Here is a 27,532-nt window from a genome sequence, read left to right as displayed (position 1 = left end):
TATTATGATTAATATCAAAATCAATAGTTTAAAATAATTAATAAATTATAAATAAATACTAGATAATTATTTTTAAAATTAAGAAATTTTATAATAATATGTTTTATTTCAATTATTGGAAACATCACCCAAAGTTGTGTCTAGTAATGTAATAGACTGGAAAAAATTTGCTCCAATATGTGGATCTTCTGGATTTGTCTTATGCATGATGTAAAATTTCTTCAACTGATCTAATCGATTTTTTACACGATCCCAACTCAAATCAACTCTAAATTGCTCATTAGTATTCTTCAAAATACGTTATTTCTGGAGTGCACTCATAAATCTAGGATATTATCTTGACTTTTTTTTTCTACAATGATCCGTTGAAATAACGCACATATCATCTTGTTTGATCATGTAACTTTATGAAGAACAAAAAAAAAGTTATAACAAACTAATTTTGTAATTAATAAGATACATATTTGTAATTTCTTACTTTAAATTTAAAAGTGGAAACAGAACAATTAATTTAATTAAATTAAACTAAAGTATTATGACACTTATGCTTGTATCTTAATTTTCTTCAACTGATATGGAAAGTCATGATTTTAGACTAGAACTTGATAGAAAAAGTGAGAGGTTAAGATTTATATATATAAGAGAAGATTAGTAGAGTTAGGGTTTTATAATTGTTTTTAACGTGATCTTTTTTTCTAGCGTAAATTTATTTATTTTTATTTTTGTACCCAACCGCTACCGCCCGCAATCGCAAACGCCGGCGGGAAGCAGCTTTTGGATTTCACCGAAGCGGTTAGCAGCGATTTCTATGATTGTGATAAAACGCCACTAACCGCTACCAACCGCAAACGCTGCGTTTGCGGGTGATAGCGGGTGAACCAATCAACACCTAAGTGGATACAGCTGAATTCGTTTTATCCATTTTATAAAAGGAAAAAACAGCAAACAAATGGTATTTAATATGTTTTTTCCATTATCTAAAATAATCCAAACTAGAAATTAAATGCCTATCCATTAAAATACATAGATAATAGAATAGGCATTTAATATGTTTTTTTCATTATCTAAAATAATCCAAACTAGAAATTAATCCGCACATTGTGCGGGGTAATATTTTTAAAAATATTTTTGGTTAAATTAAAATTGGTGAAAAAAAAATATATTTACATAAAATATAAATAAATAAAATTAGTGGCAATTAAATAACAATACATATATAAATATTACAGAACCGATATTTACTTATAAATAAATCATTGAATAAGATTTTGAGTTATTTTTGTTATGCGGTTTAAGTATTAGTAATTTTTAAATGTGAAAGTGATATGATGTTAAAATATATATATACTTATATACATATTAACATGGATTAGAATCTAAATATATATATATATATATATATATTTATAAAATAAGAATTTAATTGTGAATATTATATTAGAGATCAAACTATCATATTTAGTTAATGAATTCTTCTATATGTGTTAATAATGATTATATATACGATTGTGAAAATGGACCAATCCGTTTACTTAATCTATTTTGTAATTTACTAAAATATTTTTTTGACCAATCCGTAAAAATAATTGAATTAATTATAAAAATATAAATAAAATATTGCAAAAATTTAAATAGATTTTTCCATATATATGGATTGATTATTATTGAAAATAATAGAATATATGTTAATATTTTAATAAGTAAAAAAACTAAATACATTTTTGATTTATATCCATATATATTTAAAACAAATCTGTGAGCTCTATATTTATATATTTTTTATGAAAGAGTATTTAATTGAGTTTTCTATATTTATAAAATTTATTTATGTAATATCATATAAGTTAAAGTTTATTTATGTAATATCTTATAATTAAATGTTCATTTATGTAAAATATTTTGTAATATCTTACAAATAAAGGTTCATTTATGTAAATGATTACTCAAATAATAATATAGAGATATTTATCAGAGATTAGGCATCTACTAAAGAGTATATTCTGCTCTCATAAACACATAATCCATTAATTGTAACATAATCCATGTTGGTGGGAAAAAGAATTAAAAAAACACAACTATACTTGAAATAAACATATAAAATATATATTTAATTTGAAACAGAAATCTATGTTTTGACTTTTTTTGTTTCCTTGACGTTCTGATATTTTCTTGTCCAATCTTATGCTACAAACCGTAGAGAAATGGCGCAACATATAATTAACCAGCGTCCAATCTCAAACCGTCACATCTCTCGCCTTTGTCGCAAGGGTTTCTTCCTCTTCCTTTTCGCTCTCCTTGTTCTCCTCGGTGTATTCTTACCTTGGTTAGGATCTCCCTTATTGCCATTTCCATACAAAACCTCCTCTTCTTCTTCTTTTCCTCCCTCGCTCTCGTATTGGCGCGAGTATTCCTTGACGCAAGCCACCAAGTTTGTCGCTAAGAACGGGTCGACGGTGATTGTCTGTGCCGTTAGCTATCCTTTCTTGCCTTTTCTTAACAACTGGTTGATTAGCGTTTCTAGACAGAATCATCAAGAAAAGGTTCTTGTGATCGCTGAAGATTACGCTACTTTGTACAAAGTCAACGAGAAGTGGCCTGGTCATGCTGTTCTCATCCCTCCAGCATTGGATTCTCAAACCGCACAAGATTTCGGTTCCCAGGTATATAGTTTCACCTTTTCGTTCCATAATTCCAGATATAGCCTTAGCCTTCATCTAGACCTTGGACATGTTCACTGACTAGCTAGTGTTATTTCGATTTTTTCTTGATTACTTGGTTCATAAGTTTGTGCATTAAGAAGAAACGACTTTTTTTACATCGTATCAGAACCCAGTAAACCAAAATGGTTATACCGATTAAAAATAAATAAAAAATCTGTTAGAGTGAATGAGTCAAAAGGTCATAATATGGAGAGTGTCTGATAAGATATTACATCTGAAGTTGAATAAATCAAGACTGAATGTATAAAGAGTATATGTTAATTCAGTCATTGTATATTGGTTTTGAGTTAGAAAGAAACTCATGATTTTTTTTAATATAGTGCATGTTTCTAAATTTTGATCATATGTGCAAAGAACTGGTAATGTGATACAGATCCCATCTTTTTAACTCTTTTTCCATCTTCCTATTAGGGTTTTTTTAAGTTTACATCTCGGAGACCACAACATCTCTTGGACATTTTGGAGCTAGGTTACAATGTTATGTACAACGATGTTGATATGATTTGGCTGCAAGATCCGTTTCAGTATTTAGAGGGAAACCACGACGCATACTTCATGGATGACTTGGCTGAAGTATGTGAACATATTCACACAGCCACTTTTAAATGTCTGCAAGATTTCGGTTTTTTCATTATCTTATTCTCAATTTTTTTTTTTTGGTGCCTAGATAAAACCTGTGAGTCACTCCCATGATTTACCACCTCCGAATCGAAACGGGGCCACATACATATGTAGCTGCATGATTTTCTTGCGTCCAACTAATGGCACTAAGCTTCTAATGAATAAATGGATTGAGGAACTTAAAACCCTATCTTTGGCTAAAGCTACTGAAGGAAATGATCAACCTGCTTTTAACTGGGCACTTAACAAAACAGCTCATGAGGTATGTAATTTTACTTCCTCCAGTTTCACAGTAACTTTTTGTAAATTTTCTCACAAAATTTAATTAGCCAATTATTTGGTTAATTATTTCAAGCTAAAAATGTTCGTAATCTCACATCAATAAATTAAGATGGGAACAACACAAGTATGTAAGAGATATGTATCAATCCACTAATTGTCAGTTAATTTTGAGTTGCAAACCTAACATTAAATCTCAAAAAACTCTGTTACAAGTACACCTCGGAGGTTAGGACCTACAATAATTGTATATAAATGAGTGAATCTAGTTTTGAACTGAACGTCCACAAAACTTCATATGGTATCAGAATATAGTTTGTTGATACAAGTAAACAACCAAAATAAGGTTCACTGTCGGTTTTAGAATATGACTGACAAAAAGACATATTCTCAAGATCACACTTCAAAAGTCAATTGAATATATTTGGTACTCTGAGATTCTAGCTCTATCCTCTAACCTACGCATGAATGTTTGACTACGACTTATATATGTTATAGAATTAAGAACTCAGATTAAGAATAAAGTAACTTCTTTATTAGCTTTAGAAAATAACTCAAAACTAAAGCTTCTTAATCTCTCTCAAAACTCATAAGGACTACCACAACTTTGGCATCTCTTATATAGAGAGTAGATTACAACTCCTAATCCTATTAGATAAAACAACTTTCCTATTCTTAGATAACTCCTAAGATTATTCTTAGATAACTCCTAAGATTATTCTAGATAACTCTTAGAACTTTCCTTTTCCTAATCTCTTTAGGAAACTTGGTGATCAAACTTCTAGCAAGCTTAATCCAACAATCTCCCCCTTAAGCTTGAAATCTTCTCTTGACAAGTCTTGGACTCCAATAAGCTCCCTCATTTCTTTGAACTTAATCCTTCCAAGTGCTTTCGTTAAAATATCTGCCTTTTGTTCTGTTCCAGAACATGTTCCATCTCGACTTGTTCATTCTCTACGCATTCTCGTATAAAGTGATATCTTCGGTGAATATGCTTGCTTCTGCCGTGAAATACAGGGTTCTTTGTAAGAGCTAATGCAGATTTGTTGTCGATCCGAATTGTCACTTTTTCACATGCTGATCCCGAGACTTCTCCAAGAAGTTCCTGCAACCAAATGGCCTGTTTAGCAGCTTCCGTAGCTGCCATAAACTCTGCTTTGCAAGACGACATCGCAACCGTTTCTTGCTTGTGTGAACACCAGGGAAATTGTTGAGATAAAACATGTATCCTGCTGTGCTCTTCCCATCGTCTAAGTCTACATTATGAGAGCTATCGCTGTACCCAACCAATCTCAAGCTAGTTCCTCGTCGAAACGTTAAACCAAGTGCTAAGGTGCCTTTAAGGTATCTCAGAACGTGTTTGAGAGCTGCACCGTGAGATTCTTTTGGTTCTTGCATGTATCTTAACAACACACCAACACAATATGACATATCAGGTCGGGTATGTAGCAGATACCGTAGACATCCAATGTTTCTTCTGTAATCTCGTTCATTAACACCCTTCTCTTCTTGTCCTTTCGATAATCTTAGGCCTGGATCCATTGGTATGTGTGCGGCATTACAATCCTTCATCCCAGCTTCCTCTAAGATTCTTGATGCATAACTTTCTTGTCTACGTGTTATCCCATCTTCATGTTGCAAAACTTCGATCCCAAGATAATAAGTGAGCTTTCCGAGATCACTCATTTCAAATTTAGCAGCCATTCCTTTCTTAAACTCCAAGATTGTATTCAAGCTTGACCCTGTGACCAATAGTCATCTACATACACAGCGACTATGAGAAGATCCTTATTGACTTGCTTCCGATATAACGATGGCTCCTTATCACACTTTTTAAAGCTCAGTTCTTTAAGAATCTTGTTAAGTTTGTTGTTCCATGCTCTTGGACCTTGCCTTAGTCCATAAAGTGCCTTATGTAACTTGTAGACTTTATCTTTGCTTCCTTCGATCACAAAGCCTTCAGGTTGAGAGACATAAACTTCTTCCTTTAATTCACCATGGAGGAATGCGGTTTTTACATCAAGATGATGCACTTCCCATCCGCTGGATGCTGCTAAAGAGATGATGAATCGAACTGTTTCGATGCGAGCTACTGGAGCAAAGACCTCGTCGAAATCTATTCCATGTCTCTGCACATATCCTTTGGCTACAAGTCGTGCCTTATGCTTGTTAATGCTTCCATCAGAGTTTCGCTTTAGTTTAAAGACCCATTTAACACTGATTGGCTTTGCTCCTTGTGGAAGATCAACTAAACTCCAGGTTTTGTTCCTTTCAATGGAAGACAATTCATCTTTACAGGCTTCTCTCCACTCTTTTGTTTTCTTTGCTTCTTCAAAGTTCCAAGGTTCTTCATTTATAACCATCAGTAGTTGTTCACAATCGATCTCTGCAAGACAGACAAAGTCATTCAAGTATTCCGGTCTTTTGTTCTGTCTTGTTGACCTTCGTAAAGGGCAAAGGCTTGTGAGCCTGTTCTTGTTTGACGTTTTCTTCTTCGAAATTGTCCTCTGTTTCGAAATTTCCTGGTTCTGAACTTGATATATCCTCATCGAGTTCTTCCTCTTCTTCGGTTTCGTTCTGAGCTCTGTTATCCCCTGTTTCCAGGACAATTTCTTCTTCTCTTATTCCATGATTCCCAAATTCTTCAAAACTTAGTGAGAATTTCCCTGGTTCTGTGTTGTTTCCTCTATATGTGTTGCTCCACTTTCATACTTTATCTTCGTCGAACACTACGTCCCTGCTCACAATAAATTTCGAGACATCGGATCCAAGAGACGGTATGCTTTTGTACCGGGTTCTGTTCCTAAGTGAACCAAGATTCGAGATCTATCATCGAGCTTTTTGAGATGAGGCGTCTCTATCTTTGCATATGCGATACATCCAAATACTCTTAGATGTTTAATGTTAGGTCTCCTTCCTTTGAAGAGTTCGTATCGAGTTTTAGCTGTTAATGCTCGAGTTGGAATCCTGTTGATGAGATAGGTTGAATGTCTAACCGCTTCTCCCCATAGGTAATTTGGTATACTCATGTGCTTTAGGATACTTCTGGTCATCTCCATCAAAGTTCTATTCCTTCTCTCTACAACACCATTCTGTTGAGGTGTGTAAGGGGCTGTTAAATGTCTGTTGATGCCTGAAGCTCCGCAAAGGTTTGAAACTTGAGTGATACAAACTCTCCTCCTCTATCCGTTCTAAGTGTCTAGATAGTGGTTCCTGTTTCTTGCTCCACTGCTGTTTTGAATCTCTTAAATTTTCCGAATGCCTCACCCTTTTCCTTTAAAAGAAGCAACCACATGTAACAAGGGTAGTCATCAATTAGCACAAAGATATATCTGTTTTGTGCGGCTGTTGAAGATGTGCTCGGTCCACAGAGATCCCCATGTATCAGTTCAAGCTTTTGAGTTGCACGGAAGGAGGTTGCTTGAGGGAAGGCTCGTCAGGTTTGTTTTCCAAGAAGGCATGAAGTACACGTCTCCTTTTCTTGTGGTAAACTCGTTATTCCAATAACTAGTTCCTTCTTAACCATCATTCTTATGGTTTCTGAATTCGCATGTCCTAATCGCAGGTGCCACTTTGAACTTTTTGTTGTTAAAATCTGTAAACATCTAGTATCTTCAACTTCCAAGTGCACCTTGTAAAGACGATTCTTTGATCGATTTGCTTTTACCACAAGCTTTCCTTCTTTGTCGTATAAAATCAGGTAATCCTCCTTCATTCTCAATTCACAGCCAGATTCAGTAGCTTGACCAAGACTTATGATGTTGCTTTTCAGGTCTGGTATAAAGTAGACATTGTTAAGAGTTCTTTTAAGGCCATCCTTGCAGAAAAATACGATTGATCCCTTCCCTTTTATATCAATTCGTGAGTCGTCGCCAAACCTTACTTTCCCAGTGACTGTTTCATCGATTTTAGAGAAGCAATGCCTATTCCCAGTCATGTGTTTACTCGCACCATTGTCTAAGTACCATACTTTGTCTGAACAAGCATCAAAGTTGTCTGGTTTCACCCTTTTCTCATTGAGAAATACCGTCTCATGCATCAAAAGCTCTTCTGCCTTTTGTGAATCATCGTCTTCTTCCTCTTGTGTTTCTTGAAGCTTGAGCAATCTATCAGGAAATACAGATTCGTAGTGTCCTATCTTATCACATCGATAGCAGACAACTTTGGATTTGTCTCTTTGTTGATTTCCAAAGCGGCCTCGTCCTCTTCCTCTTCCAAACCTCCCTCCACCTCTACCTCTTCCTCCTCCTTGAGCTTCTTGGTAGTTTTGTGTGGCTTGGGAGTTTTGTGAGTCCGCATACATGAGCTTACCCTGTTCCTCCTGCGAGTCTTCTTCTTCAGAGGTTCTTTCTTCATAGGCTTTCAATCTTCCCACAATATCTTCAAAGCTTGTTGTGTTAAGGTCGAGAACCTGCTCTAGGGAAGCCACAATATGTATATATTTCTTCCTTGGCAAGCTTTTAAGAAATTTCTTCACAGTCTTTGCTTCTTCAATGTTTTCTCCTAGGGCTGTTGATTTGGTAGATATCTCTGAAAGTTTGCCGGCAAAATCATCGATTGTATCGGTTTCTTTCATCTTTAGTCTATCAAACTCAGCCATCAGTGTTTGTAATCTTGCTTCCTTTACTCGATCAGCACCAACATGTCTTGTTTTAATTGAGTCCCATACGGCTTTGGCGGTATCGAGCTCACCAAGACGAAGGATCAGTGCTTCGGGTATAGATTGGAAAAGGAGGGCACGAGCTAGATCATTCTTTTCTTCGTCTGCTGATCCAGGTTCGATGACCTCCCAAACTTTATGAACCCTAAGCGCCACCTTCATCCTCATGGCCCAGACAGTGTAGTTAGTGGTGGTTAACATAGGATACTGTATGGACGTCTACGCACCTCCTTCCTTCGTTTTTGTTGCTGCGACAAGATCACCCATAGCTCTAGTGATCTTTTGTGATTACCAGGTTTTTAGAATTTTGGCTCTGATACCAAATATAGAATTAAGAACTCAGATTAAGAATAAAGCAACTTCTTTATTAGCTTTAGAAAATAACTCATAACTAAAGCTTCTTAATCTCTCTCAAAACTCATAAGGACTACCACAACTTTGGCATCTCTTATATAGAGAGTAGATTACAACTCTTAATCCTATTAGATAAAACAACTTTCCTATTCTTAGATAACTCCTAAGATTATTCTAGATAACTCCTAGAACTTTCATTTTCCTAATCTCTTTAGGAAACTTGGTGATCAAGCTTCTATCAAGCTTAATCCAACATATGTTTCACTCTTAAAGGTAGTTTTCACTTGTTTGATTCAATTCTTAAATTTTTTTTATGATCTTTATGTTCTGTGCAGGTAGATGTTTACCTGCTTCCGCAAGCAGCTTTCCCATCAGGGGGATTGTACTTCACGAACGAAACATGGGTTAAGGAGACAAATGGGAAACATGTTATAATCCACAATAACTACATTACCGGTTACGCCAAAAAGATGAAACGTTTCCGCGACTTTGGTCTATGGCTAGTCGATGATCATGTTTTTGAGTCCCCACTAGGAAAATTACAGTAAAATTCGAAAACACATAAAAGATTGTTCGTCTCTCTCTCTCTCTCTCTCTCTCTCTCTCTCTCTCTCTCTCTCTCTCTCTCTCTCTCTCTCTCTCTCTCTCTCTCTCTCTCTCTCTCTCTCTCTCTCTCTCTCTCTCTCTCTCTCTCTCTCTCTCTCTCATTCTTGCTATCTTGAGATCAAAACTAATTTCAGTTATTTGCATCATAGTAATTTATGTGTACTGATTCATTTTTTTTATATAATAACATATATGTGTAATGCTTTTTTAAAACAAGAGAAAAAATTGTTTTAAAAAAATCATTACAATAAAAAAATCATTACAAAAAAAACAAGAGAAAAACAATTCTATATTTCTGTGTGATGTATTTCTTTGGGTGTAATGATATTTTTAAACAATATATTCTTTTTTAATATTTCTACATCAAACGGTATAGAATTTGGTTCTCAAAAAATCTTATATATAAAAGCTGTTCAATCATTGAAAATAGTGACACATGTTCAAAAAAATTATTTCTACTATTAATGCATAAACAAATTAATTTTGATTATGTTAAAATATTAAATCATCAGAATAATATAAACTAAATTCAAATTTAAATTAAATATCACAATGTATAAAAAAATTTGAGAATTCAATTTTCTCTACTCTTTTTTCTATGTGATTTATAAATATTTTTTACTTAACAAAGATAATTTATTTAAAAAAAAGTAAAGAAAAAAAATAAGTAATGAAACCAAAAATGAGAATAATAGATTAAGAAAATTTTAAACAAATGAAGAACAAGTTTTTTAGAGTTAGAAAACCACAAAACACAAAAGAACATTCATTAAACAATCAAAAATATAATAAATTATCAAAAATAAAGAGAAAAATGACAAAATAGAAAAAAAATATGATAACAAATAAATAGAATCGATGAAATATGTGAAAACAGAACATGAATATAGTAAACTGCAAAAAGTAAAAACGATCAAAAAAAAAATTTATGAAAAAAAAGATAAGTTAAAAATTTCAAGCAACTAAATAACAAATTTTGAGATTGTTAGATTGTGATTTCAAAATGATTTCTAAATTGAAATTTCAATAAACAAGTTAAAAGATAATATATAGAAAAAATTATTAGGGTCATAAAAAATATTAAGGAAATTATAAAAAAAAATTGATAGTTAAACTAGAAAACTAAAAATATAAGTAAAACAAAATTACAACACGGTGCAAGTATAAATTAAAAAAAGGTAATTTTTTAAATTATTTTCAACATGGTGCAAGTACAGCCACTTATCATAACGTGTAAAATTGTCTATATACTAGATGAGTATCCACGCATATGCGTGGGTTTTCTTTTTAATATTTTTATAATGTTTAAAACTAAAATTTAGTTTTATCCTTAAATTTTAGTTTATAATTTCTTCACTATATCACACATCTCACGTCTGAAGAATTCAAATGCAAACATTCTAGCAAGAAACGCTTGTGTTCACCTACAAATTATTATTTACATAAACTCGATATCTCCGCTTTGGGTAACCGAACCGTTTTATGTATCTAGACTGTCGATCAAAAACAAAAAAAAAACTGAAATTTAATTTAGATTTTTGGTGATGTTAAAAAAAAATCTAAATTTTTGGTTTTTTTGGACGGGCCATATATATGTTTAGAGAGATTAGTTGTTAACTTATTTTTTTAAAGTGATTTTGTTTTAATTAGTTTTTTTCTCAATTTTTTCTTTGGTTTTATGAAATCTTATCAGAAATTTTATCTACTAAGAAACGTTGTCTTCAATTAAACATGGAAAATTATCTTGAACATCATAAACAAAGATATGAGAATCCAGCAAATACTAAATATTATGATTAGAAACCTAAGAGGTATATTCTCAAAATAAATGGATAACTTTATTCCATAAAATTTTCTTATTCTCATTGGCAAAGACCATCACAATCTCCACTAAAAATAGAAATGTTAGGAAATGAATATAGCATGAAAATCTGTGATATTTCATACTATATATTATCTTTTGCATCATAAGTAGAGTTTGGAACTTTAGATAAGCATGACCAGGTATCGTAAAAGCTTACCAAATACGTCTTTCTCCATTTTCACCATCAGATTTGGCTTCTGCCGCTCCAGTGGCTTTTTATTGCAGTACTTGGGAGAACCAATACTCCAACTCCAAGATCTGATGGAGATAAAACAAGCTACATTTCATACACATAAAATAATATAAATTATATTTATCTTTTCTCCACAAAGATTTCTTTAATTATAATTCATTGAGATGAGATTTTTATCATTTCTTGTAAAAACATAGATATTACAAAATTTACTAATGGATGTAATAGGTCTTTCAGAGTATTATTTTTCTCCCTTAAAATTTTCTCTAAAACAAAAATAAATAGAATATATAACTTACACCAGCTTAACTTAAAACAAAGTTTTTAGAAATTATTATTATAACTTCGTCGCCGAATTATTATTGTTTTAGAAATTATTATTATAGCTTTTTCTTGCTATTTACTCTTCACAGAATTCTCGAAACCATCATACAAAATCTTCCTTTTTAAAGCAAAATTCTTCTTTTCCTTTAAATGAACACAAACGATGGTATTAAATGTAGATGTCTCTGCCCATGGCCAAGAAATAAATCTTAGACCGAAGATTTGTGAACAACATTCACTTTCGTAAGCTTCTATATAGAAATTTGCATAAGTTACAACGTGGAAGCTGTAGATTAGAGATTTATTAGAAAATCTTAGGTAATATTTACTTCTTTCCATGTCTTCTCCTCTATATTTGCTGATTATTTTTTATGCGTTGAAACATGAGTGACCAATATTTAAAACAACGTTTGAAGCATCATTAAGAATAGAAAGCATCAAAAATAGGAGTCAAAAAGCCATGAGGCTCATGATGGTAAATAAATCAGTGCACAGAAAAATGAACATAAAAGTAATTAGCTTAAATTAATTAGAGTTTCACTATAGTTTTTAAATAACAAATAAATGAGCTGATGTGTCATTCAAAGGAGTGCTTATGTGTCAAGTTTGTGAGATTCAACTAAATCTTTATATAATAAATTATTTATTTCGATGATATTGGAGATGGGTAAAAAAAAAAGAGTAAACAAATATTTAAATTAACCAAATGGCAAACTTACTGAGAAACGGACAAGAGAAAAATATTTATTTATATGGTATACAATGACAACATTTACTAAACTATTTGATTCAAAATCAATTAAGCACATGACACAGACGTGACATCAACTCTAAGTAGATTTCTTTTTATTTGTTTATTGTGATGAATCATCTTCTATTCATACAAGCCATTGGAACCCACGATCTTGGTTAATGTACTCATTTCTTGGATCGTTGAACTTCGTAATAGAAAACCATTTCCGCAAGCCCCCCACTCAGTTTTCGCCTTATTGTAAGGTTTTATGTACACATATACACAACATCAAACGTCAAACCCAACATAATTATGTATTAAAAACACATATATAATAGTGTAAGTTATCTCTTAACTTTTTATAAATTAATAAAAAATAATATGGAGATTTATTATCTCTACACGTTGTCATTCCTGAAATAGTGTCGCTGACTTTTTTTTGTTTCTCATATGTTCCCATTTTCGAGTCTGATTTCAACTTGTGAAAATTTCCTCACCAGTTTTGTTTCATCTCCTGCTACAACAATGGCGCAGCAGATACAACGTTCAATCTCAAACCGTCCCATCTCTCTCCTAAACCGCAACGGTCTCCTCCTCCTCCTCCTTCTAGCCCTCTTCGTTCTCATCGGTGTATACTTACCTTTGTCAGAATCTCCTTTATTCCTGTTTCCAAACAGAACCTCCTCTTCTTCTTCTTCTACTTCTTCTCCTTCTCCTTCTTTCACGATCTCTGACTGGCGCGACTATTCCCTTGCTCAAGCGGCTAAGTTTGTGGCTAAGAACGACACGGTGATCGTTTGTGCAGTTAGTTATCCTTTCTTGCCTTTTCTCAACAACTGGTTGATTAGCATTTCTAGACAGAAGCATCATGAAAAAGTTCTCGTGATCGCTGAAGATTACGCTACTCTGTACAAAGTCAACGAGAAGTGGCCTGGCCATGCCGTTCTCATTCCTCCAGCATTGGATCCTCAAACCGCACACAAATTTGGTTCCCAGGTACACCGAGAGTTTGATCACCTTTTCGTATCCGATGTCTATCTCTAGCTTGAGATCATATGAGATTGATCCTTAGATAGATATTGGATGTTCATTTATTAGCTAGTGATATTTCAGTGATTATTCGGATCATAAGCTTGTGAAATGATTTTGTATCCCCTGTTTTGATCGAATTTTCGAATGATTTTTGCATCCCCTGTTTTACGGTATAACCGCTTATGAGCTCTCCTTTATGCATTTTGGTAGTAATTCCGTTGAAGCTACAGCTATAACCACAATGACGTGACTCATTGATCCATTATAATCAGGGTAGAAGTTAGCACTGGGTATTCGGAGTTCTGGGTAGAAACTGATTGGTTCTAGGTATTTCGAATAGGGAGGTTTAGGATCCATATAGGTACCAAAATATATTGGGTTCGGTTCTAGTTTGGTACCAATTGGTTTCAGACAGTTTGGTTCCAAGTTTTAAGAACTGGTAAATACCTTAATTTTTTAGATCTTAATCGGTTTTAGACCTTGTGATATTTAATTATTTATTATATCTAAAAATCCGAAAATACGAAAATACACCTGAAAAAACCAATAAAAAAACTTTAGAAAATATATTTAAAACCCGAAAATATATTTGGAAATCCAAAAATATATAAAGAAAAACTGAAAAAACAAAAATATTATATCCAAAATAGCAAAACTATATCTGAAAACTTGTAATATATTTGATATATATATATATATATATATAATTTAGGTAATTTCGGGTACCTATCAATTATCAGTCCGGTTCTGGATACTTCCAACACCCACAGGTATCAATGAGGAGAAACCATCAGGTATTTTGGACATAACTGAAACCAAATTAAACCAGTTATTTTGGGTCGGTTCCAATTCAGTTTTTGGTTCAGGATTTTATATTCAGGCCTCGTAGTGGCTCTATATCAATATATCGTCATTCTAGTAAGTATTTTTCTTTCTAAGAGGTGGAATAGAATAATCTGGCTGAAGCTGTGCCGATTACGTTTGTAATGCATTGCCCATACTAGGTCCTATTCTTCTAATATTTCTTCAAAACAATTTCAAGGAGTCGATGACTATTCATAACTATTATATTGATACCAAAAAAAAAAGTTCGACCCAATGTAATAACCTACGCAAAGAACTTGTATGTTGGGATGTGAATAATCCAATTTTCTAACAAAATTTATTATATCTGTATAGGGTTTCTACAATCTTACATCTCGAAGGCCACAACATCTGCTAAACATTTTGGAGCTAGGTTATCATGTTATGTACAATGATGTTGATATGGTTTGGCTACAAGATCCGTTTCAGTATTTACAGGGAAGCCACGACGTATATTTCATGGATGACATGGTTGCGGTATGTACCATGACTGCACCTCTTGCATTTTAGTGTTTGTATTTATCCTTATACTTGGTTCAATTTTGGTGCTGCCAGATTAAGCCTTTAAATCACTCCCATGATTTACCACCTCTGAGTCGAAGCGGAGTAACTTATGTATGTAGCTGTTTCATTTTTTTGCGTTCCACTAATGGTGCAAAGCTTCTAATGAAGAAATGGGTTGAAGAAATTCGAGCTCAAACATGGTCTAACATCGAAGCAAAGAAACCACATGATCAGCCTGCTTTTAATCGGGCACTTCACAAAACAACTCATCAGGTATGTAATTACTTCCTCCAAGTTCCACTGCTAGGTTTGATGATATGACAGCTTAAAATCTCAAAAAAATGTTTTATGATTCTAGATCAGAAGTTTTAAACCAATCCACTTGTTACCAATTGATTTTGAGTTGGATGTCCATGAAATTTAACATGATATTAGAATCTAGTTTGTCAAGTCAAAATCAACTGGTCTAAATAAGATATATTATTGATTATAAAGTGTAATTCAATTCAAGGTTGGCCGATGAAAGTTATCATCTCGATAACACATATTAGGACAACACCTTAGAAGTTAAACTATTTTTTTTAGGTACTATGACATCCTAACTTTATCTACTCATAAGTCCTCTGATGTACTTATGAATGTTTGACTACGACTTTCAGTTCAATCTCAAAAGGTAACTTTACACTTGTTCGAATTCAGGCTCAACTATTTTGTGATTTTCAATTATGCAGGTAGATGTCTTCTTGCTTCCACAATCAGCTTTCCCATCAGGAGGATTGTACTTCAAAAACGAGACATGGGTAAAGAGACAATGGGGAAACATGTCGTAGTTCACAATAACTACATTGTCGGCTACGACAATAAGATGAAACGCTTTCAAGACTTTGGTCTATGGCTAGTCGCTGATAATTCTCATGAGTCACCACTGGGAAAATTAGAGTAAAATTCGAATGCACCAAAACATTCGTTCTCTCTCTTTTTATTGTTATCCTGAGGCTAACACATAGTATAACTTCGTTTTGTTACTCAGGTTACTTCAAGAGCAGAATATTGAAGCGAAAAAACAGAGGAGAGGAGCGAGAAAACAAAGGAAAAACAGGGGTTAGAAACTAAAGTTACTCTAGAGAGGATTTTCTTAAATACAACAAGTATAGGATCTTGAAAACGTTCCACGTAAATTTATTCAAACTCAATTATTATAGAGAAAATTATTCAAAACTAGCCTTCGAATGTATGAATGTTATTAAAATAATCTTGTGTAAAGATGGGATGACTTGACTTCTTTGGAAAGTTGCCAAAAGACTTGTAAGCGTATTTTTATAGTTTATATTACGAAAATCCCATTTAGTTACTATTTTATTAAAGGGAAAACTCGGTAAAACAAGTGACATCAAGAGCAATGGTGAGAAACAGTGTGAAAGAGATCAAAGAAACTGTTTGTGGCCTAATAATTTTTTTTAAAAGGTTATTCAATTAAAATGAGAGTAAAAATCACAAGCTATCACGTGTTAGTCATACAGTTTTGAGAAGAAATGATAGAGAGAGAGAGAGAGAGAGAGAGAGAGAGAGAGAGAGAGAGAGAGAGAGAGAGAGAGATCGAATAAAGCAGAGAGAGAGAGAAGAAAGCAGAGAGAGAGTGAAGTTAGTCACTGATCTTGACGGCTAAACGAAGAATTTTTGACTTCTTGATCTGTTGAAGACCAGAGTAAACGGCGGCGTTTCAGCAATCCCAACTGTTGTTTTCCGAAGCCCAATGGCTTGAGTCCATTACTCCATTAGATCGTACAATGGTTATTTTTGAACGAGACTTTCATACTTCAAGATTTGAAATGTCATTTGCATGACATGATGAGACAAATTTGTGTATTTAAAGCTGAAGAAGAAAATCAACTACCAATTGTTGATACAAGTACCGTAACATCAACTGCAAAGTCTCAATCTCCTCGTATATCAGGCAGACTCATCAAACATTTGCTTGATGATTCAATTCATATGAAGAGGTATATCAAGAACCCAAAAATAAGATCTCTCATACTTAACGAGCAGTCTCAAGGGTTCTATTGGCTGGCTTCATGTTTACATTTGACAAGGTTAATGAGGACTTTAGATCTCTCTAACGTCAAGTTTAAGGGAAATAAGTTGTCCTCTTAAGGTATTGGAGATATCATCCACTTGAGATACTTGGAAAAAAAAAAAACATTCCTGGTCCACTTGAGATACTTGAGTTTATATCAGGCACATGTGACTCATCCACCTGTTTCCATCAAGAAACTAAAGTCACTGCTCTAACAGAATGTAGATGTAATTGTGATGATGAGATCTCCAATCTACATGTTCGATTTTTGAAGGAGTTGCGAGAATTGAGATACCTCGCTTTATTGTGGAATATACAAGATGAGACAAAGTTGGAATTATGTAAAGTAATCAATTTGGAGAGACTTGGGGATTTCTCAACAAAAGCATTGTAATGTCATAGATATTTACTGTATGACAAGGCGAATGTGTCTCTCAATCATATTCAACGGGAAGAATGTATTTTGAAAACTCAATTTTCATTTTTGGGACAACTGAGGCACCTGGAAAATCTTTATATTAGATAATCTTTAAAGGCTGGTTTCACAGGAAGGATAACGGGTCTTCCAAGCCCACTATAACCCAATAAATTGGTTTCAATATTTTTCAAAAGAAAAAAAATTTTAAATTTTTAAATGAAAATCTTTTTTTATATGCAGCTTTACCGCGTCTTATCCCTTTGAAACTTTCAGCCGGTAAAATATTCATGTCTGAAAACTCTAATATACCAACAAAACAAACATTATATGATTAGACTAATTAATATAACTTGGAGTTTAATTTATTGATAGTTTAACGAAAATACAAACACTTTCGTAATGTACCATAAAATTATTAGTCAAAATCCAAATACTTATACAACTACCAAGGCATAAGTAAACAGTATCATTTAGTGACACCTTAGGCGCCTCCTTTTCCCAAAAAGAATCTTATCCATCTTCCTCATCAATTTATCTTCATTAATTCCTACCCCCCTCCCCCTCACAGTTAAGAAGTCATTGTCGTTTCGTCGTACATTATACTCCCTCTGTTCAGAATTATTTGATGTTTAAGGTTTTTGCACACAGTTTAAGGATTCATTTAATTTTTATTTTTCCTATACTAAAAATATTATTTATAATTCATTTAAATATCATTCAGCCAATAAGAAGACAATCTGCAGAATATAAAAGGTCAAAAACTATAAAAATTCATTAAATTTTGCATTGAAAAATGAGAACATCAAATAATTCTGAACAAAAAAAACTTTCTAAAACATCAAATAATTCTGAACAGAGGGAGTATTATCTCACAAACTCCTAACAAAGAAAAAAAATTATATTAAAACAGAAGAAGTTGCTTCCAAACATTTCCAAATTTTTTTAAAATAATTTATTTTACAAATAAATTTAATTCTAAAAATTAATTATTAATTTAAATATTTTTAGATTTCTTTAAAAATATAGGTCATATTTAATTTAAATTTCAAATTATTTGAAATTTATAATAATTAAATTTAATTACAAAATTTTGGATTCAAATTTAATTTAAAATTCAAAAATATTTATAATTAAAATTTATTATGAAAATTTATATAATAATTTTTATAATTTAGTATTCCTTAAATACATGTTAGATATAATTTAAATTTTAAATTCAAATAATATTTTCATAATAGTACATAGTAAATAAATATCTTATTATATTTTATCATAATCAAACAGTCTAAAATATCAAATATTTAAGATTAATAAATATGTATATTATACAATAATATGATGGAGCTGATAGGGTTATATATTTATACTTAAGGTCTATGAGTTAGTTTATTAAAACATGTAAGATATTAAGATGATTTGAGACAATTAAACTAGCTGATAACACCGGATTTTGACCATTTTTGTGGATCACTTTAATATCTTTTATAGGTGTTTTTACTCCATTTTCAAAGGTTTTCAAAGGATTTCTATGTTTTCGGATTTTAAAAGACTTTTAAGGTAATTTGGGATAAAGAAGCACAAAATGGAACAAAAACACTCTTTTGGATAAATGCAGACCATCAGAACTCTCATGGAGAGACGAAGACCTTCTCACCGTCTGATCACCATAAAAATTTGACAACTTATAGAAGAATCAACCAGCTTTCAAATGCACTTGGTTTGGAGACATTCCAACGGTTGGATCTCAAGATATTCCATTAGCCCCGGAGCCACTCGAAGTCGGCCAACAAGTCACGCGACCGCGGCCAACAACCTATTTGCCGCGGTCAGAAGCTTCCCGACCGCGGCCAACAAGCCAATCCCCGCGGTCACAACACATCCGACCGCGGCCATCAAGGTCCAAACTAAAGCCCACATATCTGAAGCCCAAATTCATTCTCAGCCTCAATTCCGGAACCCTAGAGACCATGGAGTATTGGAGACTATAAATACATGTCATTTAGGTCGTTTTTAGAGAGCAACTCATACTTTACAGAAACCCTTTTCCTTTAGCCGTTTTTTTTATGAGATTTTTGTAGAAGATTGTTCAAGTCCGAGTACTTCAATAGAGAAGCTTTCTTTATCTCTTTTCTTTACTGTTTTTCATTACTTTTATTAAAACCAATGATGATGTCGACCTCAGCCATGTCTGAGTAGATCCCGAGTTGGGCTTAGGGTTCCCGAAAGGGGCTCTTATAATCGATTAAGACATCTAGGTTTATAGATCTGGGATTTCGACCTGTTCTCTGTTTATTCTTGTTCTTATTGCATGTATGCTTGATTGATCACCTAGTATCTGATCTAGATAGTTAGTGTTGTGAAAGTTTTCATTAAGTATCAGCCCTAGAATGAAACAGGCAATTTTTCCGTAGGAGTGGAAACCTACCTGAGGCGAGATCGTGAGTATTGACGAGTTTTGTGCAGCTCTTGCGTTCTCTCCCTTCCAGGGCCAGAGTGGAAACCTACTTGTCAGGGTTGCGAGAAATAGTTGGTTATGATCACGACAGTGACGTAGTCATACCGCCGTACTCTAGCTCTAGAACCCATATATCGTTATCTGTCAATCCCAATCTATCTACCTTAGTGTTAAAACCGATTATGATCCCTTAGAGTTCCCAAAAGCTCAGCGTTTTTAGCCATAGTTTACAATTCCATCGATTTTTATTTGCTTATTTAGGCCTGCATTTCGATTTCCTTAGTTCGTTATTTACTTGCTTTACTAGTATTTCATTCGATATTTTACCTGCCTTATTAGTATTCATTCGATATTTTACTTGTTCTATTTGCCTTTCATTCGATTTCTTTACTTGCTTTCTAGGATAGATTTATTTGCTTTCTTTTGTTTTAGTTTAATTCGTGAAAAACAACCAACCTTTAAAAACCAATCTAGTCTAGACATAAAGTTAAAAACCGTAGAAGAATATCAGGCACACAAATCTCTGTGGATTCGATCTAAACAAAAAAATAAATACAAATTATATTAAAAATAAGAAGATAAGAAATTCATGTGCGGATGCACGGAGTTAGAATCTAGTATATTGGTTAAATTAAAACCTTATTCAATTTTTATATGCGACAAATAAATATATTATATATATTATAACAGATATATCTATTTTTAAGAAATAGGTTATTTTGGGCTCAACATAATAATCGTTAGATTTTAGTTCGTACATATATTTATATTATCAGAACAAAAATACCTTTTGTGTCCTAATAAGGTATAGTTAAAGATGTTTTTATAAAACAAAAAAATATTAAATCATAGTAAGTTTAAAAAAATTTAAGTTGGAAATATCAAACCAGATTTTGCAAAATTGTTTCAATTCTGCTAAGTTTTATGGTTTTGACTTAAATCTTAAAAAGTTATGTTTTAAAAGTTACTAGGATACTGGTCCACACGCATGTGCAGACTTGAATGTTTTTAAAATTTTTAATTTTATTGGATATATTGTTAAGTTTTTTTGGTCGAATTTTATAATATTGATAATTGACAGTGTGTGTGGGTACATGGTTACTAATTTTGGGCCGAATGGTATGTTATTAGTATAAGAATTGGATTGTGTCTTACAATTGGCTCATGTTTGCAGTTATAAATTCTAAGTAGTTATAATTGGGTATGTATAACGAATAAAATGTAGATGAAGAATACATGTAATTATGAATATATACATTAATTTTATGTTCATAAGTTATTCATCGAAATGTGACATATATGAACATATTTTATAGATTATATGTGAAGATGTATTCATTTATTTCGAAATGTATCTTCATTTGGAAATTGTGATAAATCAGTCAAATGTTATTTAATATGTTTTAATTATAAACGACTTTTGGGGAATATGAAACACAACGAAGAAAAATGAGGAGTCACTTTGTACGAATTCTATAAATACACACCATAAGAGAATTTTGATCAACTACCAAGCAAACAATTCCTCACTCAAACACAACCCATACTACAATTATTCCTCTCATGTGATCCTCACACAGACGTACAAAAAATTGTTTATATGAAAGAAAAATACACGTTTTCCTACATAATATTTCTTGTGCATATGTGGAGAATCACATCAGAATAAGTAATTTTATTCATTGTGTCGCCATAGAGTTATTGTAATTATATTACTTCTGAAAGCTCACTTTCGACAAGAAGTATACTGTTAGTACTTTATACCAAATTCTGGATAGAGTAGATATACAAGTAATTTTGATCAGTAGGTAATGAGAAATGTATACCGTTTTCCATAAGTTTTTGCTATTGTTGATTTTTTATTATTCACTGGAATTTTTAGAAAAAACTGTCCTTGCTTATGTAGAAAATTGTTATTTACATCGAATGAGATCCAATATTGTGTAAGACATACAAACCTTTTAATTGATATTTTTTAATTTGAAATATAACGATTTTCCAAATTTGTAGGAATGTTAGATTTATTATTTTTCATCGCAACAATTATCTAAAATAACAACAAATCGCATTTTTCTATATTATGTATTTCAGTTAAATTTGAAATTTAAAAAGTTGATCAATTTTATTAGAGATTTCCAAAATTTAAGATATAATAACAACTAAGTTACGATTAATTCGCATCAACAATATTTTAAACTTACAATGATAACAGTTTATTAACTAAATTATAAATTATATGTTATGGTATATTTAATGAAATATTAATTGGTTGACTGTTGTATTAATTATGTAATATGTAACGGTTGCAAATGTAGTATTTAGTAGATGATTTACTTTACTATTTCATATATCAACATAAAAAGTAATTTAAAAAATTAAGACGATGAAAAACAACAAAATGAAAGTAACTTATTGAAATAAAGATACAGCATGCAATTTTAAAACTAATCTTAAGAAAGACATATAAATCTAATTGACCGGGAATAAACCCATTGCATAGCAAGCTTCTCTGAAGGTGTCGTATAAAACACCATTAACTGTTCGGATATCTTCATAACTGCGAGGACCTCTAATGATATTCAATAGACAATCCAAATAAAAAATTTCCCCATCATAAATTGAATACTGTTGAAGAATAGTTGGATTTCCTGAACCCTTCACCCGTGGCCTCCACTCATGCAATGTGGCATTCCAGACAAATTGATGAGATAATTCAGTGTAGAGCAGGAATCTGGCAGTTGGGTATATCTTGTTACACTCCATCCAAGCAATAAATTTTGTATTTTTCATTAGTTTGTCCACCTTGTTTTACTTGGGAGAATTTGTTCTTGGTAGATGAAATTGAATAATTTCTGAAAACAATCATAAGAACTTGTTAAAACAGTTAAAAGGAAATAAATAATGTATGATATAAAGGGTAAGTCTCTATAGTTCTATACTTCTATACCAAGGATTCTTAATAGAATAGAGTTGGACGCAGAAGGCTTACCTATCCTGTTCATAGCAGTAGAAATGGAGAATATTGAAAAAAAATTTTCAGTGTAACAAATGAAGTTTCAGTTCACAAAAGTATGATGTGAATATATAGATGGATTAAATAGAGCATACACGAATATACGAATAAGTTAAAGATTGCAATATGCATCTCGTTATAAAAAGTAATAACAATATATCAATATCCTTCATATTATATTTTAAAAAATCCAGAATATATGGTTAGATAATTCAGTTTATACATAATTGCTTCATAAGAATAGTAGTTCGAAATTATCGGAGTACAATATTATGTTACCATATATTGCGGTTTAAATCAAACTGTAAAGAGGAAAATCCAAATTTTTAAACATTTTTGTATGTGCTAAGTTATGTGAATTGGACGAAGAAGACTTGTGTAAATATTATGTCCATTTATTAAAAGCGAAAGTGAAAAAGTCAAACTGGTTGGTTGAAACAGTATTCCCAAGAAAACATAGAAATTTGGTGACATTGAATATTTTTAACTACTATATCCTATATAAAATATTAGGTAGCTTCTATTATAAACATACTTATAAAATTTACTCTGCAACCCTAAACGCCTGATAAGAGATTAGACAAAAATGGAGAATCACCAAGAAAAACGTTATGATGAAAACGGATTACTAAAAATTAATCCACCACCATTGAACATGAGATTTGGTGTGGAAGAAACACCATCACCTCCTCTAATTTCTGAATCAGAGATGGAGCAAACTAATCTGTGGGAAGAGATGAATGACTTTCTGAGCAAATCAACTGCGAAGGCCATCGAGGTTCCTTATGAGGTAATTTAAACTTTAAATTATTCCGTTTTATTGATGATTTCTGTATTATTGGATGTTCATATCAATATGTAATATCTGCAGCTTGATGAAGAAAAATCGACCGATGATCCAAAGGAACGTTGCAAGAACGGAAAACATGATCTCCATCTAGATCTGGAGATAGGTTTGAAATGTATAGAATGCGGCTTCGTTAAGACAGAAATCCGCTACCTAGATACATCTCCGTGGGTAAGCTATTAATATTCCATTAATACATTGATTTGTTTAACTAATATGTTTGAAGTTAACTGCATAATATGTTTTTGAATATTATAGGCACATAAGAATAACGTGGAAAGAGAAACTTCGAAGTTTAGCTAAAATTATCTCTGTTTTTTTTTTTTTTTGTACCTTAATTATCTTGAATAAAATTAAAAAAATAATTATTCTCCCAATTCACTTTCTCATATATGTGTATTGATTCGTAAGATTATAAGCTCATCTGCTACATTGGTTATAATCCACAAACATTAAAACCTCGATAATTTATATAATATTTTACACTCAACTCCAAAGGTAATGAGAAAAGCTTTACGTCAGTTGTCAGCACTGAAATGAAAACGTCAATCGGAATTAATTTACTCTTACACGTAAAGTTGTTAATAGATCAATAGTGAGCATTGGACCAAAAAAAAGATCAGCACTGAGCAAACATTGTCAATTGCGTAAGAAACGTTATAGTTGCATCGTGTGGCATAATTATAAATAAGGAAACTCATAAAGGCTCGTAATAAATGTAATTTCCAAGTCTACCGTAATAAATTGGTGTGGTACTAAATTTGGTATAATATGAAAAATGGCCGTTAAAATATTGTAGTAGTATAATTTGGCAATATCTTATTATTATGGAAATGTAAAATATTGGATGGAAGAAAATGTCTATAAAGGAAGTAATATTTCTAAATTGAAATGAATTCTATATATAGATGGTATATGTTATATCAAAAACTATACATATATACATGTAAAATATATAAACAATAAATACAATGATATTAAAGGGCATAAGTAAATTGGCAATTAAACATTACCATAATAAATACTAAATATTTCATTACAAATATACGAAAGTAGGTTCAAATACATCCCAGTTTGATGGGAAATTATTACATAATGGGAATGTTTAACAGTTGGTATTAAAATATAAGTAGAGGGATTAAAGTTATGGCCAGCTCGGATCTCCATGGATATCGGTAAAAGGAAGTCTGACAGAAAACAATTTCAAGTTAACAATTAAAAAAAGATTAAAATAGCCCATAAAACTTACTATATATATTAATACCAATTAGAAAATTACTAGTCAAGATAACCAGAAACCTCTTTTATGTGAGGATTGAAAAGTATTTCAGAATGGTCTCCAGCATTCCTTATGCGATATCTCCCTGTATGATTTACAAATATAAAGGGCACAAATGTTAGAAGCCAAATTATCATATAAACAAAGTCGAAATGAATGTTCCCACTCGATTATAAAATTTAATTACTAACCTTCAGAATCATATGTCAGACGAAACATGCACAAAGTCAAGACTGTTTCATAACTACCTATGTCTTCCCACTTCTTCCAGAAGTCCAGAGCAGTCTTCCCAATGAGTTCGATGTCTATATCATTATAACTAAACCAAAAATTATATTACAACAACATTAACTAAAATATAAATACTCTGAATTATAAGAAAAATTATTGGCCTTTACATATATGGATGATAATATAAAATATCTTACTTCATGTCCCTTATCTGAATGTCCAATTTGTGAGAAGGTCCAAAAATCATCTCGTAGGGGTCATCAATGTCAGTATTTAGTTCATCATCAACATAGATGATTACGCCGATCAAATCTACAAAGAAACATTTTCATTACACAATATTTATAACCCTATATATTAAATTGAATAAAGGTGAGAAGCCTAACCGATAAAGCACTCAGTAGGGAAATTCCCTCGGATAATGGCATTAAATAGCATAAAATATATCATATGCTTAGGATTGACTTGAAAGATTTTGTCTACAATAGTATCGGCGTTCATTTTGATGAAGTGGTAGTTTATAGTATTTCTGAAAGATCCAAACGCATTGACAACGTTGAAGAATTTGACATAATTCCATTCTCATTCTTTAAACTTTGGACCGAGGGAAGAAATAAGATCCTGATCTATCGATGCCTCTATTTTGTAACCCTAAATTCGTGAACCAAATAATCATTTCAGTGATTCATGTGTTTAAATGTTCATAACATGCAACAGAATAAAAAATTTTCAAAAGATGAACTTACATTTTCGTCACCAAGGATAAGATGCAATTCCTGGCGTTGATTACGGTAGTTGAATTGTTCCCAAACTCGTAGAACTTTTATAAGGATTCTGGAGTCAAATTTTGTGGGAGAAAGATACTCAAGGGTACAATAGCGAGGCATGTTTGAGGAAAGTGGTTGTTTTCTGGGACTTTAGGTTTGTTTTTAGTTAAGATGACGAGAAATTTTTCTACTTGGTCTTTTTATATGTACAGAAAAACAATGGAAATTATAGGGTTTGAAAGATTGTGTCGTTTTGTAAAATCCAAATAAATAACAACCTTTGATATTTATTGCATTAAGTGACTTACGAACAAACCAAAATGGTTACATTCAATTCATTGGTATATTTGACTTTTGTATTGATTAAATATATATAGTAAAATATGTAAATATGGTAAGAAAATATCATATCTTGTACTGACTACTTTTTTTTTAATTAAGTCAATTACTTCATTTCATTAATTACAAATAATCAATGAGAGTACAATACCAGAATTTATGTACTCTATTTTTTTAATACAAACACAAATCACGGATCATCCAAATTTTGAATATCATAGTTATTTTTTGTTGAAAACAAATAGAGTACGATTCTCGACAATATACCCAATAAAATTTAGTTCTTATTTAGAAAATATAAAATATTGTCATTGGATAAGTTATCTCAATCAGAATAATTTAGAAGTATGGTTTAACACTATAAAAATAAGAAATAAGAAACAACAATCTCTTTTACTGAGGCTGGTCTTCATATTCATCGTGGACCGGATGAAAATCATTTGAAAATGCAAGCTTGAAATAATATTAGAATTTTTTTTTATCATTATAAGCGTTATGTCAAAATAAGAAATGTAACTATCATATATTTAGAAATATTATAATATAGGATACAATATCAAATATGGAATAAACATACATCAACCTTACACTTTCCACTTCTGGGGTAGGAGGATCCTCGAGAATATCAGATATGAATCTTTCCGATTTAACTATCCATTCATCTAAATACATAGACATACTCACTATTTGGAAAAAAAATATATATGTAAAACTTGTAATTCATTAAAAATATCAAATAATGAGGTAGATAGTTACCTCTCCATCTAGTGAAAGAGAAAAATCGCAATACAATAATATGCCTAGAAGACCTTTCACGATTCGTCCAAAGATCTTCAAATTTACTTGCCAAGTTATCCCAAGCAATACATTTCAAAGTTTCTCCACTGTATATTTTAATCATTTAGAACATTATTAATATACTTTAAAATTTATAAAAAAATATACAAATAACAGATGTTCTGAGAATAAGTTGTACAGACCTGAAATCTTGAATTTTAAAACGAATAAGTGGACGTTCCGTGGGTGTGTCTGATGTATCGGACATAGGAACTCCTAACTGAAGTTTCTGAACAAATGTGACAACGCCGAGAAGATCAACTGCAACAATAAATGACTGCCTTTAAATACATGTTGGAGTTCCTTAGATAAACGATTTAAAAAAAAAAGCTGTAAGAAACATACCAAGATATCTATCTGTATGAATAAATCTATATAAAATATTCATGAATGCACAAAAAGAGTATATTCCTCTTGAAGACTTCTGATCGGTTTTCTCAACAATGGTATCCTTGAGGAAATGTATATGATAGTTGTTTGATGATATACTTGGACGAATCACTCTGTCAGTAACTTCA

At 31.9% G+C, this 27,532-nt stretch overlaps 2 protein-coding genes across 2 annotated transcripts; both read left to right on the top strand.

Moving 5' to 3' along the window:
* Positions 1–2,201: 2,201 nt before the first annotated feature.
* LOC18010314 (UDP-D-xylose:L-fucose alpha-1,3-D-xylosyltransferase MGP4) lies at positions 2,202–9,182 on the top strand. The gene is made up of 4 exons (XM_024148770.1): positions 2,202–2,660; positions 3,132–3,293; positions 3,388–3,603; positions 8,970–9,182. Exons 1-4 carry the CDS (start codon positions 2,202–2,204, stop codon positions 9,180–9,182), a joined length of 1,050 nt encoding a protein of 349 aa, XP_024004538.1.
* Positions 9,183–12,879: 3,697 nt separating this feature from the next.
* On the top strand, positions 12,880–15,697 carry LOC18010315 (UDP-D-xylose:L-fucose alpha-1,3-D-xylosyltransferase 3). Its single transcript, XM_024148774.1, is given in 5 exon segments — positions 12,880–13,350; positions 14,566–14,727; positions 14,806–15,027; positions 15,486–15,552; positions 15,555–15,697. Coding segments are annotated over 5 exon segments (1,065 nt in total).
* Positions 15,698–27,532: the final 11,835 nt, after the last annotated feature.

This window comes from Eutrema salsugineum, unplaced genomic scaffold (assembly GCF_000478725.1).
Source record: "Eutrema salsugineum unplaced genomic scaffold, Eutsalg1_0 scaffold_8, whole genome shotgun sequence".
NCBI lineage: Eukaryota > Viridiplantae > Streptophyta > Magnoliopsida > Brassicales > Brassicaceae > Eutrema > Eutrema salsugineum.
The sequence above is the reverse complement of the archived record's forward strand: the minus strand, read 5'-3'. Positions and strand labels throughout refer to the sequence as shown.